Source organism: Drosophila mojavensis, unplaced genomic scaffold, assembly GCF_018153725.1.
Source record: "Drosophila mojavensis isolate 15081-1352.22 unplaced genomic scaffold, ASM1815372v1 contig_19, whole genome shotgun sequence".
NCBI classification, from domain to species: domain Eukaryota; kingdom Metazoa; phylum Arthropoda; class Insecta; order Diptera; family Drosophilidae; genus Drosophila; species Drosophila mojavensis.
In genome coordinates this window covers 2272609-2287209 of record NW_025318726.1, presented here as the reverse complement: position 1 = coordinate 2287209, position 14601 = coordinate 2272609, and the positions used below count along the sequence as shown (strand labels likewise).

The following is a 14601-nucleotide window of genomic DNA, read 5'->3' as shown; positions in this document are numbered from 1 at the left end:
TGATTAATTTATTAATCGGATTTTCATTCAAGCACCTTGTGGTAAACGACATTCTTCATTTTTTGGTCAGGTGCAAGAACAAATAATGCGGATGGTTTGCCAACACGTGAGCATGCCACGTACAATTGACCATGAGAAAAACACGCATTTTCTAGATTGAGGCCACAAATAGTCAAAGATTGGCCCTGTGACTTGTTGATCGTCATGGCGAAGGCAAGGTGAAGCGGGAATTGAATTCGTTTAAATTCAAAGGGCATATCTGTTGAGATCATCGGAATCCTAGGAATAAGAACTTCCTCATCTTTAAATTTTCCTTTGAGTATCGACGCGTGAATCACATTGCTCATCAGTTTTCTTATTACCAAACGCGTTCCATTGCACAGTTTTGGTTGGTTTAAATTTCTAAGCATGATAACTACCGAGCCAACCTTCAGTTGTAAATTGTGCGGTGGTAAACCAGGCACATCCTAGGAGTTCAAAAATTCAGTTGGATAATTAGTGGCTTCTTCTTCGTTTGTTACACAGTCGATAGATTTGAATGAATACAGAGTACCAACGATTTTATTTTGAATTATAAAATTAAGGTCATCCACATATTTATTTTTAGCCGCCAAAATTGCTCGCTCACTTAACCATTTAGTATTTTTGTGGAAAGCAATGATATTCGGAAATACTTTGTTGATAAGTTCATCTTTTGATGAGACGAAAATGCAAAAATTTTTAGGAAATGAAATCAAGCCACTCGATTCGTCAACAGGAATACGGCCATTACCGATATTCAGCAATTGCTTCGAGAAATCATCAGCAGATAGATCGTTCAACAATGCAACTCTCATATTTACAGACAGTTTAAGTTTGGTTACATATCGCCACAGATTTGATGCTTTGAGGCAAGCGTTTATTTCGTCGGCAGCAGTAGATCTTGGAATTACCGGTAGTGTTTGTCGGAAATCGCCAGATAATAAAATCATTGAACCACCAAAACATCTCGAGTCATTACGCAGATCTTTTAATGTTCGGTCTAGTGCTTCCAATGCGCGTTTGTGCGCCATAGTGCATTCGTCCCATATGATAATTTTTGATGCTACTAAAACTTTGGCCATTGCGGAGTGTTTTGAAATGTTACATGTCGGTTGTTCAGTAGCTTGAAGATTTAATGGCAATTTTAACACTGAGTGAGCCGTACGGCATCCGTCTAACAATGTGGCCGTTATTCCAGAAGAAGCAATTGCTACCGCAATTTCGGATCTCGCACGTACAGTTGCCAAAATCAATGACATGAGAAATGTCTTCCCAGTTCCACCGGGGGCATCCAAAAAAATAAGCCACCATTTCCATCATCAATTGCATTAATCAGTGTATCATAGATTTCCCTCTGCTTAGGATTCAACAGTGGTACATTCGTTTGAACTGATTGCATTAGTTCATGTGGATCATATTCACGTTCACGTTCTAATTCTCTATTAAATGCGTTATTCATTCCGCGATCTGGCGCTGGCATTCCTAACCTATCTAACAAACTGCCGCATATGAGGTAACACATATCTTCGATCAAAAGCAAGGCCTGGTTATGCATCTCCTGGTTCGCCTCAAGATCGGGATTTCTTGAGTTGATACGACTTCGATATAAAATGTCTTCTGACATTTTATCTTTGTATTTGTTCCACAGTTCACGTGGTTTCGATGGGAAGCATGTTGAAATGATGATTGCAAATAATGTGCGTATCTGACTTGAAGATGCAAAAATAATAGCTTCAGCGATTGTCGTCTCCCAATGAGTATCGTTTTCAAGCAAATTCAGCTCTTGACACGCTGCACGAAATGTGGGGCACACTATACCATTAACAGTTCGTAGTAAACATCTGCATGGATGTATCCAAAAGGGCTATTGAATCATTCATTAAAAAAATGAGCACACTTTTTTACTGTACATTACAAAATGAGTTCAACATTAATTTGTACAACATTGTATGTTAACAGATGCTGTACTCACTCAATTTTATACTGTACAGTACGAAGTGAGTACACTAAAAAATATTGTACACTGCTTTAACTGTACACTATTTTGGTGTTCAGATAACTTACTGTACAGTGAGTTGTTATTACAAAAATCAGAATTTCATATGCAAGAAAAAGATAGTCAATATACTTTTAATTATTACAAATTTATTTCAAAAAACGTGTCATTATATAAAATATCTATATTTGAGTGCAGAAACATTATTTTATTTACACTGTCATCTGTGGTAGCTATCTTACACCTTTTATTATTAATTAGGTTTTTAGCAACCGAAAATGCTCTTTCGGAAGCCGCACTGCTAGCTGGAACTGCTAATAGCTTGCATGCAATTTTATAAAGGAGTGGAAATTGTTGTTGGTTATTTTTCCACCATTGCAAAACATTAAATTCTGGGCTATAAGGCAAATTTACATTTTCATATGCGCTAATTTCTGTTTTCAAGACGGAATGAATATTTAGGTTTTCTATGGGTTGGATATAATCGGCGAAAATTGGATCTATTGCTAAGTTGGGTGGATTGATGATATCTATTTCTTCAGCTTGGGTTTTTAGGTGAGTTTCTATCATAATGGATTCAAGTTCTTTGAGAGTTTCTTTCTTCACCACTTCAGTAAATTGCGATAATTTATTTTTGGGTGGAAATAAAAATAGGGCTATCTTATGAAACTTTTTTAAATTGCCAAAAACTATTTCATCTAAATATTTTTTAAGAGCAACCTTGCATTTTTTTACGATCTCCACATCGTTATCACTAAGGGTTAATATATTTGTTAAATTTTTTATATGTGTAATAACAAGATGCAGCGTTGGGTAGTTGCTACCCTCGAGTTTCCTTGAGCAATCTTCAAAAGGAGCTAGAAGGCTTGCCAATGCTCGTACGTCGCTCAAATTAATATTTTGCATCCATTAACAGTTCGTAGTGATTCAAATGATGTTGGCCCTCGAACATGTACCAGCAACAACCGCAAATAGAAACAGTCATCATTCTTTGGATGCACTGTGTAAATACGACCAAGAGCATCAGCAGAACGCATATCTGGATGACCAGGAACAGCATCGCCTTGCTTCCGACGTTGAAATTTCTTCGATGTAGCGTTCCAAGTGTAATAACGTGGCATTTCCGAGTAAAGCAACGTTCGTGCGAATGGATCATGTTGACAAATCGCAAAGAAACTGGTCAGTGTTGTCGCTGGAGGTGTTTGGGCACGTTGAGCAGCATTCGACGCTGTGAAATATACTCTCTGACCGTTTTCTAGATGCACCCCTAAATGTACAACAGTGGGATAACGTTCGTGAATAGGGAATGAAAATATACGCCAAATAGCTTCACTGCAGTTCACATATCTACCAACTTGATAGCGCGTGATTTCATCGTTGATATTGGATGTTTGGATACCAAAAACCGCCATGTCGCTCCCTTTCGTGACATATTTGCAAATGTATTTTATAGATTTGACCGAATTGCAATACTCAACATTAGAATGTGCCTTAAATGTTTTGGAAAGAAGTGGCGAATATGGAACAATCCAACTGTTGTCAACTATGAAATCGTTTCCTTTCACTTTAGTTGTGATAGTTCTACCATTATCATCGGGCGATCGACGCCGATACAACGGATAACCATCGTTGCCTGTAATGGTCTCTGCCGTGAATTTTCGCGGATACCGTTTGGAACACCTGCCGTCGACCATGCACGGTGATTGGCGGTTGATATCGCCACATGGTCCATGAATCATATTCGTGATTACAACATCATGTAGGTCTGGATCGGTTTCAGGAGCAGGAATTTCCGCACATATGATGTCATCTATTTGATCTGGCCGAATTCTGTCTACTAACCAAATTAGAATGTGAGCATGCGGTAGGCCTCGTTTTTGCCATTCGACTGAATACATCCAGCATCGAGTAATCCCAAAGACGTGCTGCTGAACAATGTAATTTATTAGTTTTTTTTTCTCCATTTGTTTATTTACAATCTATCCTTTTGGACAATCAGTAAATTGTTTGGCAAGCTTTAAAAGGGGGTTACAAAAAGTGAACATTGGCGGGGGCTAAAAGTAGCGGTATTACAATACGTATGTGTGTGGGGAACGAGGAACTATGAATTACTGGTCCGCAATGTGCGGGAGGTCTAGCGGATGGTGTCTTCTCAGTCTTCTGGTTGTGGCGCTATTGTCTAGTAGATTGATCGCTAGAGGGTTGATGTGCCTGTCCAGACGTGACAGGTAGTTGGTTGACAGTCTGGCCACTTCGTCCTTCACAAAAGGGACACCAAGCACTTCGTGTAGTTCCACGTTAGTGGTGTAGATGTTGGCGTCAGAGATCAGTCGCAGGGCTTTGTTTTGGAAGCGTTGAATGAGATCACAATTGGTGGCGTTAGTGGTGCCCCAGATCGAGATTCCAAATGTCCATAGGGGTTTTATAATGACCTTGTATATGAGAAGCTTTAGCCTTATTTTTAGCTTCGATTTTTTGCCTAGTAGCCAAATGTGTTTTTTCAGTCTCTCGTCCAGCTGCTTTCTTTTTGATAGCAGGTGGGGCTTCCATGTGAGTCTTCTGTCGAGAATGAGGCCGAGGTACTTTGCTGTTACGCTTTCAGGGATAGTGGAGCCGTCTAGCCGTCGTCGTTTATGATTCTCGTTTTATCGGTACTATGCAAGAAAAACTGATAAGGCGATCTATTTTTTAACTGGTGATGAATAATTTTAGTTTATAATAAAAAAATTATGATTTTTATTATTTTTTCACATAGAAAATTTTGTACGTCCGCCTTTGACAAACAGTGTTGGACAGCGGCATGCATGAATAATTTGTGAATGAATAATGAATTTTGCTTTTAATTTTTTCACATAGGTTACCTTATTATTTAATATATAATTCTAAAAGATGCAAAATATTTTTATTAAAAACAGTTATTTTTATGGGATAACTTTCGTTGTCCCTTTTTGAAAGGGTCCGAAGAAAGAAGAAAGTGATTGAGTGAATTGATTTATTTGTTGCTACTCGAGAAATATTTCTTTTATGATTTAGACCAAATTTCTTTATGTTCTTTATTGCCCTTTATTCTCGACTCAGCAGCGTCCTCCGACAACTTCCCAATTGAACATCAAGTCTGTTGGACTAATGAATGAAATATTCAAAAAATCGTATATATGCATGAAGTGGTGATAGCGATAGAGATAAAACAATTATTAAATTAATTATTAAAAAAATAAATAAATTTATAAACAAATTGTTTTTTGTTTTTTATTCTACATACGCTAGCCTTCAAAATCCATTTAACACAATAGTTGATTTTTGCAATTTGTTGCATCGGTGGACGATTCCTGGTCGTGCAGAAAACATAAATTTTCAAAATACCATATGTTTGGTTGGTAAATATCTTCTGCTTCTTTTTATTTTTGACAGTTGCATAACATATTCCAATATTTTGTTTTCAACGGATTGAAGAGGAAGCAGTTTACACAAAGCAGAGCCCTTTAATCTATTTATTTGCAAGGGAAGAATGCGGTCTGATGGGTGTTCATATTGGGCTCTTTTTAGATTTTATATGGAAGGATCAAGAGTATCACAGCTAAGTGAATGCACAAGTGGATTTGGATGAAATGAGTGCCTAGCGTTCTGTTTAATAAAAGAATATTAAATTACGTTAATTAATGTTCCGAATGTAATTTCGCCAATTAAGTTGAAGAGTATCAAGTACCATGTCAAGTACAGGGTGTCGGCTGAGAATTTTATAAAAATAGTATGGAAAATCATACTTATGAATTTCAGGTAGATATCAGATATCTGCATTACTCTAAGCCTGAAAACTGGATGCGGTGCAAGTAAAGCTACTTGGACCTCTATGTAAATGTGATCAAGAAGTTGCTAATCGTATCTCCGGGTGTTGTAGAGTGAGAGTGAGATGGCATTCGGCAATGAATTCATTTCATAGTATTGAAACTCTTCATATGTTCAGTAAATTTTATTGTGTTGGTTATTAATTTTTTTTTTTCAATTATTTAGGGATGTAGTAGACAGGTCGATCATTAATATCTTGAATAGCGCGGTAGTTGTTTTCTAAAGGTTGCTCGCGAGAATCTTGTAAGTCCCAAAATTTCATGATGTGTCGTCTAGGTAGATTGGCAGCCTCTCCAAAGACAGTCCAAGTGACGGATTCTGCGCAGTCGGGTGTGGTCAATGATCCTACAGGGTAGAGGAAAGTCAACATAGGATAATCTTTTGAGCATGTACATACATATTCCTACAATACTTACCATTGTATGAGTAAAAATGGTTCGTGTTAACGTTGGCCAGTAGTTGCTGTACAGAGTAGCGGCCAGTCAAGTTGGTACTTGATCCGTATTGAACAATCTGAGGCAATTGATTAGAGATCCCAATTAGCCCTAAGTGCGGCGAGAGCACTCTGTTTACAGCCTTGAGCATGACTCCTAGAACAGCTAGGCCATCCCAGTACTCGCTGGCCTCGGCAACCGTTTTATCAGAATATCGTAGATTCTTATGGACAATATGTATTTCAACATCGTAGCGGTTATCGTTGATAGTATGCTCAGAGCCCTTGCTGCTGGAGGAGCCCCAATGAAAGTGTGCACTTTCTGCTTCGAAGGTGCCTGGCAGTAATCCTCCATTGATATAAGGACGCTGTCCGTTACGAGTAGGAGGCAATACAATATTCGCTGAGGTAAATAAAATTGTTCTTTAAAAGTCACTCAATACTTGAACCAACCGCCCACCTGTGTGTCCATTATTTGTCATTACCAACGGTGACTGCAGAGGCTCGTCATAGTTGTAAAAAGCTATACGCCGTGAGCTGGTTACAATGGCCTGGCAAGAGGTGAGGGAGGATATAAGTCTCAAAAGGTGTTAAAGGGCTGATAGCTAGCTACCTGACTGCTGCTCAATGCAATTGGCGATTGCTGCAAGCCATCTTGACAGGTTCCTTCCCAATCCATGCCTTGTTGGTCATAGTTGTAGCTGCCACTTGCCTGCTCGGCTGCTTCTTCTGCTCTTATGTCATTGAGGTACTCCTCAGATAGGCGAGCTTATTGGAAGGGAAATAATATACATCAACTTCAAGCAATGAAAAAACATTTACCTCACCTTGCGAACAGGCAAAGCCAAGGACTGCTAGCAATAGAAACTGGAGTCCCGAACCCCAACGGCTTGAATAAACCATTTTTTTGGTCTTACTGATATTCATTAGAAGCTGGCTAATTCTAACCAGACTGCACCCATTCTGCGTTTGGCTAAAACTATTTATAGCTGTGAAGTCCGCCTCAAGCCTCATTACAGATAAGAAAGTAGCTCGATAGACTATGAGGCGGAGGTCTATCATCTGACGATATAGGCAATCAGCTCTCATTTTGCGCGTTTAACCTTGCTAGTTTGTGGGCTGGTAATAATCAGCAATTGCATCACCTAAAATGCAAATCGCAGTCTTGTAGCAAGCGTTACCTCGCAGACATATTGCCAGCAAAGCGGTATTTTAGTTTTCGTGGGCATGTTAACAGCCCTTAGCTGTGCCTATTCGTAAGCTCGTATGTTTGTTTAAAATTTAATATTTCAATTTTCAATTTCAATTTATTTTACTCTTTGTTATAACTACATGATGTTGTGAGTGGTATTTTACAATGTTTGAAGAGTTTAGGCTAATACATAGTCCTTTTCTGCTAAGTTATTTATTTACATACATGACATATGGATATGCGATAACATTATTATTTTGGGAAAAAACAAAGAAATAGAAAACCCCATGAAAATTTACTACAACCTAAATTAAACACTAAACACTAAAAACTACAAGTCTATGCCAGGTCGTTTATATGTGAATATGATGATTCCTGACACTTGGTTATAAATTTTTGCGATAGTCGCGATAGTCTAATATTTACTAGTTAAGTATTGGCTCGACAATGTAGTTCAATCGTGGAATGATGCCATGGAAGATTAAAGATAAGCTTCAGGACTTTATTTTGCATGATTTGCAGCTGGTTTATGTGACATTTGGCTATATCTGACCACACTGGCGCACCGTAGAACGTTACTGCTTGGAATATTGACCTAAACAAAAACATTTTGTTTTCTATATTTAGTCTCGACTTTCTATTTATAAACGGGTATAACGTACATACTATATGTTTAAGTTTTTTTGATTGTATTGGTTATGTGGACCTTAAAAATAAGTCTTTTGTCCAGTGTAATACCCAGTACCTGACATTTGGTTCCCACTTTATATATTCTGAGCCCAATCTGATGTCAGTTGTCGGTACATATTAATCTAAAGAGTTATATGCTGATTTGAGGTTTCTAGCTATGTCAGCGGAACGAATTTCTCCACAAAGAATTGCCGTATCATCCGCAAAAACCGAGGTGGTGCACTGGGGTAATGTTGGGAGATCAGAGGTATATATATTATATAGAATAGGCGATAGACATGAGCCTTGGGGGCAGCCTGCCGAAATATTGACTGCTGTGGATCAAGTATCTCCGTAGGATCTGTTTTCTAGATAATTAATTTTGAACAATCTTTATAGTTGCAGGATGAAAATTAAAATGTAACATTTTGTGGATTAGGTCGTCGTGCCAAACTGAGTCAAATGCGGCTTTGATGTCCAACAGTATCATTCCCGATGACTAAGGATTTTATAATCGATCGGACACTTAACAGCAAAAAGTTCCATTCTTGCCAAGTTTCTAATATCTGTGTAATTTCGTCAATTACAGTTTTATATCCGCTATTGAGATAGTTTTTCGCTCCATTTGCTGCATTCCTTTTTGAAAAACTGGCATTAATGAATGCATGAACCAAAGGTAGGTTTCGCCCAAGTCGTGTTCAAAAAATTCTATAATTTTGGCTGGAGGTTTCGAGAAAGCAATAAAATAGGCTTTTAGAGCCGGAAATAACTGTAGGATTCTTTCAACAGCTGGTCTTAAGCTAAGCCCCCTGATTTTGCTGTGGTTCAACATCTCTTTAAATTCAATGTCACTAAGTCGCAAAACTCTTTAAGTTCATTCTTGCTAACCGTATATATTGAAAAAACTATACAATTTGTAAACGAATGCGTCAATGTCAAAAAGCACGAAATTTGTATTGTTTTTGTCTGCAAAAAAACAGCTATTTTCTAGATAAAACGTTTAGTAAAACGTAAACAAGCGCGCACTTTCGTCGCTTGTGCTATGAATGTCCATACTTTCAACGCATCATCCGAATGCGTTTTGACGACGAAGTTGTCCATTGACACTGACGACGCACAGTGGGCGACGCTGCTGGCGTAGAATGGCAAAAATCAGGCAAGTGATGAAAAGCGACTTTAAAACAAGTAAGAGCGTTGCAGTCGGGCGTTACCGACTACGGAGTACTCATTCACATCTCATCAGCAAATTAGCACCTGCAGAAAATGCGTTTTCCCCCGATTTGCCATGCCCCTACTGGGCGTAGACACCTCATTTTTGTTCAGTTTTTAGAACGAGCTAACGGTACCCTAACTGCAAAAATTGAATGCTCAAAAGACATGAAAATTACAGGGTGTTTTTCGATATGCCACGCCCCTAAAGAGGCATAAAAATTATTTTTGGGTCATCGATAGAGGAGATTACTAGCAGCTCAACTATCCAAATTTGAAGCTTCTAGCTATTATACTTTAGGAGACATACACTTTTGCAGTTTGCCACGCCCCCTGTGGGCGGACATATATCCGTCGAAGATTTTTGGTCTTGGGTGGTCAGAGCATTAATAGTGTCCAAAATATAGCAGAATTAAAGCAATTAAGAAAGCTCTTGTCGAGACTGCAATTGAGCAATTGATATTTCAATAATTATTCGCACATGCACACAGCTCGTCGCCCTGATCAAGAATATACATACTTTGTGGGGTCTGCTACGCCTCCTTCTGCCTGTTACATCCATTTCAACAAAACAATTTTACCCTGATTTCCCATTGAAAATGGGTTCAGAGTATAAAAAGGGCATATAAAAGGTGATGATAAGATTGAAATGAGCACACGGAATAAAATATATCCAAGAAAAGTTTTGGAATGAAATGGGTCTTTGAATAAGCATGCCGATGCAAAATGGAAGCGGAAATAGCAATGATGGTAAAACGGAGAGCTTTTGCCAATACTAAGCTACTAGCATCTATTACCAACTATAGCAAAGATTTATTAAACAGATTTCACTTTATTTTAGTTGTCATTTCGTCTAACTACTACATAAATTCGGAAAAGTTGAGCTCATTTTGGGAAGCAACTTTTTCATTATATATAGCGAAGCTATCCATGGTATCCGATGTCACCAACAATTCATAATATGTTAGTTCACTTACCAGATAAATAAGTAAAAAATAAGAGTTTTGTTCCACAAGGATCCTTAGGCGAAAACACTTCAGAAGCACGCAATAAAATATGCAAAAAGACAGATTGTCGCATTTATACGCAGTGAACAAAAAAAAAAAAAAAAAATTTACAGGCAGAATCCAATGAAGCTCTCTTTTCCTCTTAATGAAAATAAAAATGGAGAAACAGCAAAGCTTCATTAAAAAGAAAATATCGTATTTATATATAAATTATATTTGAACGTCAAAGGAACTGAGATCCGGAAAATATTATTGTTGACAAGTCGTCTGCAGAAGTCGGGTTGCAAAGCTTCAATCAGAGTTAATTGAAACGATTCCTGAAAATACAGTTGGTAACGACTTTAATTGGGAAATGGGGTTTCGATGCAAATACTGGCCATAATAAGTACAAAAAACAATTTTCAAATGTATTGGATGTATTGGACGACCAAAGCTTGTTTGTAAAGTCATATGTGCTTCTTCTCAAATGAGCAATAAAATCATTTGGAAAAACCCTTGACTGTCATCGACCCGGTAGATAGGCCAATTAGATAACAATCAGCACAGTCGCAAGATCTCTCGTACTTTAACAAACACAGATGTTATGAACACACTACTCTTAAGATCAGATCTATTTATAACAGGTCAAAGAGAGCTTCCCAAAAGAGATAAGTCGACTTTATTACCAGTGTATGAATCATTAGACGATTCATTTTAATTTCATATTATCATTATTTATTTGTATATTTTATTATTAATTTTTAATCATTTGATCATAGTTAAAAAATTTATTGAACAGCATGTTTTTTTTTTATACTCATTCACGAAAGTGAATCAGTATATTGGTTTTGTGCAATGTCCGTCTTGCTGTCCGTCCGTCTGTCCGTCTGTCCGTCCGTCCGTCTGTCCGTCTGTCCGTCTGTCCGTATGAACGCAATCTATTTCGGCGCTATTGAAGCTAGAGACTTGAAATTTGGAACACATACTCGTGTATATCTCCGATTTATAAAGTGTTAAAATTTTCCCGATCCGCCCACTAGGGGCGTGGCAAATCGGAAAATGCATTTTCCGATATACCAGAAATCATGTTTGTTGAAGAGCTAGAAAGCTGAAATTTGGTATGTAGGTCCGCGTTGACCACCCAAGATCACGAGCTATGGCGGATATATCTACGCCCATTGGGGGCGTGGCAAATCGGATAAAACTGTATCTCCTAAAGTTGTAAACCTAGAATGCTGAAATTTTGCACGTCAGCTAATGGTATGATTCTATAAAGTCTGAAGATAAATTATAAGTCTACGCCCATTAGGGGCGTCGCAAATCGGACCTGAAGATATAGTGATTTTTTAAATTCTCCTATATTTTGGACACTATTGATGGCAGAGACCTCAAATTTTGTATATATACTCGGACTGATCACCCAAGACCAAAAAGTTTTATCGGATATATGTCCGCCCACAGGGGGCGTGGCAAACCGCAAAAGTTTATATCTCCTAAAGTATAATAGCTAGAAGCTTCAAATTTGGATAGTTGAGTTACTGGTAGCCTCCTCTATCGATTCCCCAAAAATAATTTTTACGCCTCTTTAGGGGCGTGGCATATCGAAAAATACCCTGTAATTTTCACATTTTTTGAGGGTAAGCATTCAAACTTTGCAGTTAGGGTACCGTTATCTCTTTCTAAAAACTGACCAAAAATGAGGTGTCTACGCCCAGTTGGGGCATGGCAAATCGGAAAAACCTGTATATTCTACAGTATTAGAGCGAAACTTAACTACTAAATTGTTGATGGGATGCGAATGAGTATTCCGCAGTCGGTAACGCCCGACTGCAACGTTCTTACTTGTTTTTTATTAAAATATATATTTTTTTGGAGGGGTTAGGAATCACACAATATATTAAATTTAATTTATATTAGCATTGGCAAAAATTTCATTTTCATTTGCAAGAGACTCATTTAAATTTGACTACATTCTATCTCTTATTGCAGTTGTTAAAATGCTGCTCAAATATACCTTGACATGTCAAAATATTTTAATAAATGAAGTCCTAGTCTTATATGCGTAGACTGATATGCATATGTCGGGGATGGGTGCGATAAGGCTGAAACCGGCCCTAACGACTTTTAAATTACCCCCTTTCGCCGTAAACTATGTCTCATTTGCAATAGACGCATTTGAACTTAATCATTGCAGCTGCCAAAGTGCAGTGCGACTGTGACTTGAAATTTAACGACCATATTACTGCTAGTAATGGCCATAGCATACGTGTATAGGATGAGTAATTGCAGCGCATACCATTTGTGACAACTTTGTTGCCTGCACTGCAATGTCAAGCTCAAGTTCGGAAAGCTAAGCTTTAGCAATAAAGCTTTCGCCTAAACCCTAAAGAGAGAAAGAGAGAGACTCGAACCCTGGAATGTAGCCATATAAAAAGGGACATGGCTCAATTCAGTCTGTTTCCGGCTGCATCGATCATAAAGTCATGAAAAACAAAAATTAATGTATCCATTAACTCTATATACAACGCAAATTTGAAGTCTCCAGGTTTAAAAGTGTTCAAATTAGGCTGAAAAAACCATGTCGATTTTTCGATTATTCTCGATAAAAAAGTTATCGGATGAGTTATCGAAAAAATAAAGCAAACTCGTACTGCCTATGGTATATACGAGTATGCATGCCAAATTTCAGCTCTCTAGCTCTTATATCTTCTGAGATCCTTTTGCTCATACGGACGGACGGACGGACAGACGGACAGGGCTATATCGACTCAGCTCGTCGTCCTGATCAAGAATATATATACTTTATGGGGTCTGCGATGATTCCTTCTGCCTGTTACATACTTTTCACAAAACCATTATACCCTGATTTCCCATTTTCAATGGGTTCAGGGTATAAAAACACAACTTAATAACAAAATGCATACCAAATAAATATAGTTGTACAAGTGAGAACAAAATTACGAAACACAAAACAAAAGAACACGAAAAGAATTTGTGCAGGCCGGTTGAATTGCCGTCGGCTAGTACTCAGTAACATATTTTTTGAAAAAAGAATTATCAAAAGAGAGAAATATTTGTTCGAAATAAAAAATAAAAAGTTTAGATTGTGTGCTTAAATTTCCCCTTTCCCGAAGATATAAATATATATATACATAGTACATAGGTATCCAAATTATTTCATTGTTGGCGGTTCCTCCAAGGAAACTGGAAAAATGTTTGATCCCATCTGGTAAGACTTATACAATTTATAGCAAACACGTTTTTTTTTTCTAATTGTTTTGGATTTTAGATAAAAGTGCTTCTTTGCCTGCCGACACCAATGAGGAATCTTCATTTGCTGTTGCGGTAGATGTCGAAAATATTGCGCCGCCGAATAAACGCGAAGTAATCTCAGGTATGGAAGTTTTTTGAAAAAAATGCTAAGAAAAAGTTTGCGAAATGCCTGCTTTGTGGGCAGCAATATGAAACGAGCGGGAACACCTCAAATATGCAAGAGCATTTAAAGCGTGCCCATCCTCTCAAAATTGTTAAACACAAATCGGAGACAATTGAAAAATTTATAGAGCGCACGGATTTATATGAAACCTCGTCTTCTAGAAAGGCATTCTTAGATAGAAAACTGAAAACGAAATGGTTGCAAGCGACTTGCCACTATTATTTTCATGAATTAAGGCAAAATATCGTGAATTTTATTTAGGTTATTAAGTACAAATGTTTACAAAATTCATTCTTTTTTATATGAGCTTCCAGCAATTTTGAATGTGTAAAGAAAAATAAGCTAGCTTTAAGCAACATGTGATAATTTGGAAATAAATATTGAATTGAATTGAATGATGGAGCTTTTTTCGATGATACTCTCGATATTTTCAGCCATTTGATGTACTAGTCGAGCAGTCTCGATTAGAGCTTTGTTACTTGTTTCAGCCTGTTTTAGCCTTTTGCAAAGAGTGCAAAGGAGCCTGAGACCTGCCTCTGTGGCTGCAGAGTAATGAATTCAAGGCGTGGCTGAGGAGTGATCCATCTGATTTATAATTGCAAAACTATATGATTTTGTGCACGTGGTGTTACGATGAAGCACATCAGTTGCATGAGCGGCTTTGTGCAAAAAAATAAACAATTTGAAGAATTGCCAACAAATAAGCAGCAGGCAGCGATTCGCCTATTTGTTGCTCAGAATACTGAAGTTACCATTGTCAACCATTAACTGATCTCTGCCAAAACAATTAAATTATAGCAGCACCGCATCGTC

The 14601-nt window shown here is 37.7% G+C and overlaps 2 protein-coding genes and 1 long non-coding RNA gene across 3 annotated transcripts; 1 reads left to right on the top strand and 2 right to left on the bottom strand.

The window, feature by feature from the left end:
* Positions 1–495: 495 nt before the first annotated feature.
* Positions 496–3782, bottom strand: LOC122756901. Its single transcript, XM_044007733.1, has 2 exons — positions 2942–3782; positions 496–1856 (listed from the first exon to the last, which is right to left on the bottom strand). The coding sequence occupies exons 1-2, from the start codon at positions 3754–3756 to the stop codon at positions 1271–1273; spliced, it is 1401 nt and encodes a 466-aa protein (XP_043863668.1). The 5' UTR covers positions 3757–3782; the 3' UTR covers positions 496–1270.
* A 2186-nt stretch (positions 3783–5968) lies between these two features.
* LOC6572341 (putative carbonic anhydrase 3) lies at positions 5969–7249 on the bottom strand. Its single transcript, XM_001998443.4, has 5 exons — positions 7124–7249; positions 6910–7064; positions 6757–6847; positions 6280–6699; positions 5969–6208 (listed from the first exon to the last, which is right to left on the bottom strand). The coding sequence occupies exons 1-5, from the start codon at positions 7221–7223 to the stop codon at positions 6021–6023; spliced, it is 954 nt and encodes a 317-aa protein (XP_001998479.2). The 5' UTR covers positions 7224–7249; the 3' UTR covers positions 5969–6020.
* A 6003-nt stretch (positions 7250–13252) lies between these two features.
* LOC122756886 lies at positions 13253–14183 on the top strand. The gene is made up of 2 exons (XR_006356749.1): positions 13253–13581; positions 13642–14183. It is a non-coding gene; the product is annotated as an uncharacterized LOC122756886 (long non-coding RNA).
* The last annotated feature ends 418 nt before the right edge of the window (positions 14184–14601 follow it).